Source organism: Rhododendron vialii, chromosome 5a (genome assembly GCF_030253575.1).
Source record: "Rhododendron vialii isolate Sample 1 chromosome 5a, ASM3025357v1".
Lineage (NCBI taxonomy): Eukaryota > Viridiplantae > Streptophyta > Magnoliopsida > Ericales > Ericaceae > Rhododendron > Rhododendron vialii.
In genome coordinates this window covers 41,804,770-41,810,769 of record NC_080561.1, presented here as the reverse complement: position 1 = coordinate 41,810,769, position 6,000 = coordinate 41,804,770, and the positions used below count along the sequence as shown (strand labels likewise).

General features: G+C 39.0%; 1 protein-coding gene across 1 annotated transcript; it reads left to right on the top strand.

Annotated features, from left to right (window-relative positions):
* Positions 1-298: 298 nt before the first annotated feature.
* On the top strand, positions 299-4,019 carry LOC131326081 (ferritin, chloroplastic). Its single transcript, XM_058358675.1, has 8 exons — positions 299-708; positions 2,329-2,412; positions 2,502-2,562; positions 2,701-2,788; positions 2,882-2,943; positions 3,099-3,164; positions 3,600-3,663; positions 3,811-4,019. The coding sequence occupies exons 1-8, from the start codon at positions 416-418 to the stop codon at positions 3,861-3,863; spliced, it is 771 nt and encodes a 256-aa protein (XP_058214658.1). The 5' UTR covers positions 299-415; the 3' UTR covers positions 3,864-4,019.
* Positions 4,020-6,000: the final 1,981 nt, after the last annotated feature.

Sequence of the window (6,000 nt, the reverse complement as noted above, 5' to 3'; positions counted from 1 at the left end):
GGACAGATGGAGTCCATTTCGAGAGTATAATCGAGCCGAAACTTGATAAACTCGGGCCGAGTCAGTCTGAGTCGCGCCGAGTTACTCGACATTTGTTCTTATCCCAGTGTGAACGGGGAATCCACCAAACGATACCCTCCACAACGACAAATATCCGACACTTTATCCAGGCCACGAGCCTGCCACACGCCGGACGACTCCCCTCAAATCTCCATCGTCCACGTGTCACCCATCGTGCGCCTCCAATCGAGTCGTGTGCCACCCATACTCTCCTCCAGCCTCCACTCCGTTTCCACAGCCCTTCTATATATTTCCACCATCCCAATTCAGATCTCCATTCACAATTTCTTGCTCAAATTCATCTCTTCAATCCAATACCCATTTGCGAAATCCCTTTCTCTCTCTCTCTAAAACCATGTTTTCAGCCACAGATTCGGCGCTTTCTCTCTCCCCTGCTTCAGTTTCACCCCATTTCTTGGGCTTGAGCTTGTCATCTTCGTCTCCTTTCTCTTCTGTGAGTATTTCCCCGAAAAGGCGATATGGGTTCGCGGTATCGGCTGTGATGGGTCAGCCGCTGACGGGGGTGGTGTTCCAGCCATTTGAGGAGGTTAAGAAAGAGGAGCTGATGGTGCCGATCTCTCCCCAGATTTCGCTTGCTCGGCAGAGGTTTGCGGAGGATTGTGAAGCTGCAATCAACGAGCAGATCAAGTGAGTTTCGTTTTTTTTTTTTTTTTGAGTTATTTGTCCATTTTTGTTCCTCATGGTTCCGGGTTATCATCAGATCTCCCCGTTAATATACTCTCTCCGTTCCATCTTGATAGACCCCTATGCAAAATATGTGCAATTTTCGAATAACAAAATAAAGTGATTTTGTATAACATTTTTCGAGTTTCTTCGCACCAAATTAAAGATCTCGATTAGTTCTTTAATTTGGTGCGAAAAAAATCAAAATTTTTTGAATGGAAGTACTTCATTTTTTATCTAAAAATTGCATATCTTTTCGTAGGTTACTATTAAAATGTGACGGGGGAGTATTTTTGGATTTTTCTAGCTGTTTTCGTCTGTATCTATTTTTTTTCTTTAGCAGCCTTCGTACCGGTAGGCTATAGTTTTTTCCTTTCGATTTGGAACCAGGTCCTGATTTTGGAATGGACCCAAAAATAGATAGTAGTTTATCTCGACAATCGATAGTAAAAAATTGCTGGTAGTCTCGTACTAGTAAGAGAATAATCTTACCGGTAAGCTACTAAAAATTTCAGATCTTTGATTGTCAAGATGGACGTTTAGATTTGGACTCGGTTTGGTCCAAAATGAGTGCTTTTCTTTTTACCATCTCGAAAGCTAGGCTAGCTTCTTTGACACAGACTTACCCAAAAAAAAAAACTTGTTTGACACAGAGCCAAACAAAAGTATAGTGAAACTGAAAAGTTGATTTTTGTGAAGTTCTTTTTAATTTGATGTTTTGAGATACCTGGAGAAGGTGTTCTATTTCCTGCTTAGGTAGAACGTGAGGTCTCATAATCTAAGGTTTCTCCTCTGTAGCGCAAACTGCTAGGGAATTATCATAATTTAATTAAAGTTTTCATCCAAGTAGTGAACTATTTCATTCAGATCTCCATTGACAGGGGCACAGAGCTACAAACAAATCGAGCTGAATAGTATGTAACCGGCCAGAGATTAGGGCCAATAAACGAATTGAGCAGTTGATTGTTCAAGCTTGGTTTGTTCGAAAACATGTTAAAGTTTGACTTGTTTATGAGCGAATAAAATTCAAACGGGTTTTAATCGAGCCGATCTCGAAAAGTTTGGATTTTTTATACCTCATAAGCAGAACGAGCCGAGTTGTAGTTTTTTCAACCTTGCTTTGAAAGCTTAACAAGCTTCAAAAAGAGATACTCCTATAAACAAAAAAGCTCGTTCTTTTAACGAGCAAATATGATTTCAGACTCAAGTAGCTTGGTTCCTTTATCACCCTACTGAAATTTTTTTCTCACAAGATGTAATAGGAATCTAGAAATACACGAATCCCGCTTAATTATGATCTTTATATGCGTGATTTTGTTCTGCTATACAATGACCTCTTTATTAATCTATATACCCACCGTAAGAAATAGGGAAAAAAGTAGCGGAGCGTAAGCCACAAAAAGTAAAGTTTTACAAAACGAACAAAAACCAAAGCAAACGAGAAGAACAGTCTAGATACATGAACAGCAGGCCTAGCCTCTTGTTGGTTCATTCCAATTTCTTGTTCACCATCATCATCATCAATTTTTACTTCCTTCGTTATCTTCTCACTTTCTTTTTGTGTTTCTGTATTTGTGATCACAGTGTGGAATACAATGTGTCTTACGTGTACCATGCCATGTACGCATACTTCGACAGGGACAACGTTGCTCTTAAGGGACTTGCCAAGTAACTACAAAATACCCACAAAATGCTCCCAACATTTTATTTTCTCATTGCTTGCACTGTGGTAACCATATGGTCTTATTTACAATCAGATTTTTCAAGGAGTCAAGTGAAGAAGAAAGGGAACATGCTGAGAAGTTTATGAAATACCAGGTGTTTGTCAAATATCATGTTTTCTACTTTTCAGTTCCTTATTTTGTCCTTCCCGTATAATTTCAAAAGTTTGTTACTTGATTTCGACTCTAACTTTATTTGGAGTATAAAATGCTTGCATTTTTTGTTTAATCCTAGAACATACGCGGAGGAAGAGTGAAACTACACTCCATATTGACGGCCCCTTCTGAATTCGATCACGTTGAGAAGGGTGATGCATTGTATGGTACGTAGCCCTTAGCCATTTCTCCTACATGCTTTCTAGTTTCTAGTTTGTAGGGTATATTTACCTTTTCTTGTTTGTGACTTCTCCCTTCAGCAATGGAGCTAGCATTGTCCTTGGAGAAGTTAACTAATGAGAAGCTTCTGAACCTGCACAGTGTAAGATATCCATTACCCTCCATATATGGTTTTTTATTTTGAATTTATTTTCTGAAAAAGTGAGGTGTTATGTGACCAAACAATCAAACATGTCTCAATCGTTTCTGCGTTTGTATCATTATTAAATTACTCGAGCTTTGATGGTCTTACAACAGGTGGCTGATCAAAACAATGATCCTCAAATGACCGAGTTCATTGAGAGTGAATTTTTATCTGAGCAGGTCAGCTAAGACTCCATCTTTTACTTTGTTTTACATCACTACCTATTTCAGTTCTTCAATTGAGAAGCAACACCTGAGCCAAAACCATTTTGGTGGTTGATGAAAGTCATGTTCCTTGCCCTTCTTTCATTGTCTAATAAGCATGTTTTGGGGCTTATATGCAGCAAAAACCAAAATTTCGTGAATCTACCAATTTAGTACTATTTATACTGGTAGAGATGTGGTTTGGTAAGTGACTAGGGCCGGGAGGTAACAAATGTACGTGTGCACCTGAGTTTTACTACGTTTAATCCCAGTAACAACGAAACTTTGGAAGAAATCACTCACTAAAGCAAAAAATTTGACACTCAAGACACCAATAATTGATGTGCATCCTGATAGAAATGCAATCTTCTAATATCATTGACTTCTTTTCTCTGACTTTTTCATGGCTAGGTTGAAGCAATTAAGAAAATTGCAGACTACGTCACTCAGTTGAGACTGGTTGGGAAAGGACATGGTAGGAATCAAGTTTCTATATATGTCACTCTTTCTTGTCGAATTCCTTTTCTATTTTCAGCTTTTTTTGCGATTTGGATCTGCAACTATGCCACACAATCTTACCGTTGCCTGGTTAACGATCTTATGAAATTTTCTGGACGTGCAGGGGTGTGGCACTTCGATCAGAGGCTTCTCCATGAGGGTGGTGATGTATTTTGAAGATTCTACGTAGTTCTCTTTCTTTGCCTAGAGTCTGTAATCTTTCTTGTCGTAGGGTTATGTACCAATGTTTAGTTGTCGTTGCAAATCAGCTTGAACCCAGATTGAATAAACTTTGTTTTGTGGAGGCGTATAATAAAATCCAAAATCTTAGCACATCGTTTTCCTCGAGTGCGAGTAGCTTTTGATCAATGCTTGTATTTGGAAACTTGAAGGATTGTGCAGCGCACCCCTGCACTACAGGTCTCCGGTTCCTGTTTTGTGTTCTCTTTATCCTTCTTGTGATTCTTTTCTGCAACATTACCACGTCTTGGGTAAGATGCTTGGAATCTGATATACTGGAGTTCTCATCTTAAGATTCAATCAGGTGACAAACAGATGATATTTCGTTATCACCATTAGGCATTAGCATGTTTTTCAATTAAGGATTTATAGAGGAATTTATGCTACGGAATCAAAGAGATAAGTTTAGCATCTGTATTCTGATAAGAAAGTTGTACTCCCGACCTCAAGGGGTTTGGCCAAATGGGCATGAGAAAGCAACTAAAAGACTTGTCTCCGCCCCAAGAAGGCAAGAAGTCGCATGTTCGAATTCCACGAAGGCAAACATTCCAAGGTTCGGAGACATTGGAGGTTTGCCGGACCGTTAACTTGAGGGTCCTGGAATTAGTCGAGATACATGCAAGCTGGTCTGAACATCCGGTTATTTGAATTTTAAGGAAAGAAGGTTGTACTCCCTTATTGTAATGAAACTTGATCTCGGCGATTGCAGTGACAAAGGGAGGGACGTGCCAGGGATGGCCACAGTACCCTTCAACTTTTTAATAACCACAATCACAAAAGTACCCCAATATTGTTCATAATGTTTAAATAGAAAATAACCCCTTAAGGTTTTTTAACATTATTTTATCATCTCTTTATTTCCTGATTATTTCTCCAAAACATGCCTTCACTCTACTTGTTCATAATTGTTTCACCTACATATCAGTATAATTTCCACAATAGTTTTGAAACGAAAATGAATTTTCATAAGTTTACTTTCATTTTTTTTTTCGCACCACTAGTTTTGGTCCCAAGTCCTAGTCTTTGCTTCATCCCTAGGACACGCACGAGGGATTCTAATATTGAAAAATTGAAGTTATAATTTGCAGACAGCAAGAACTCAGCCACTAGAATTTACTAGAGCACAACAGATGTGCATTTCCTCCTGATCTCTCTCACATGGGACAGACTCCAGACCTCTACATGAATCCAAAAAAGTGGTTACATTACGTAAGTTGTGCATCAAAACTATCTGATATTGGTTTTGAGAAAAGGCTAGCTAAAATTCATGTCGGCCTGAAGCAGAATCTCCAATGACCGGGCCTCTTGCTACTTCTGTTGTCGATACCGTTGGGCGGGCATGAAGAATGAATGATCTCCCACATTACTTGTATATCTTCATATCCTTCACAATCCTCCATGTCCTTGTAAAGACTCACCAGTCCACGCCTTTTCTCTGCCATTAGCATCGTAAGAGAGAGACAGACAGAGGGAGAGAGAATAAGTCTTCTACATTACGTTGCATAATTTCATTACAATACAAGAGTTTAAGCAGAATAGAGAATTGGGTGTTTGTTGTAGCTTGGTTATGACTTATGATAAAAGCTGATTCTGTTAAAACATAAGCCAAAAGCAAAGGAGCTTCCGGCTCACTTTTTTTTTCGTTTTTAAATTTCATTTAAGCTCTACTTGTCATACAAGTGCAAGCAGAAGTTGCGCCAAACAATCTGACACAAATTCTGACAAGAAAAGAAAAGAAGCGAAAATTTGGTCAAACTGATCTTATAATAAGCTGCAGAAAACACCCAAGTGCGAAGAAGTGTATTCCCAAATTATGATGCTTACTACCTTCTGCCTTGTCTTTGTGGCAAGAAGCAACCTTAACAAGTATGGCCTTTGTTGGCAAGAAAAATGAGATCTTGAAGTAGAACCATATCCATCCCTTCCACCTCTCCATCTCTCTCTCTCTCTCTCTACACATCTACTCCACTCCCCCTCACTCCTATATATATGGATACATAAGCATATTATATATATACTCATTATACTTCACTCTAGTGTCCCAAATTGAGTTCCACTATTTAACTAATGTTGC

Bases quoted from the DNA above. Each gene is read 5' to 3' on its own strand.
- LOC131326081 (XM_058358675.1), top strand. From the start codon at position 416: ATGTTTTCAGCCACAGATTCGGCGCTTTCTCTCTCCCCTGCTTCAGTT. The intron at 709-2,328 runs GTGAGTTTCGTT...TTGTGATCACAG, and splicing joins GCAATCAACGAGCAGATCAA to TGTGGAATACAATGTGTCTT. The intron at 2,944-3,098 runs GTAAGATATCCA...GTCTTACAACAG, and splicing joins AGCTTCTGAACCTGCACAGT to GTGGCTGATCAAAACAATGA.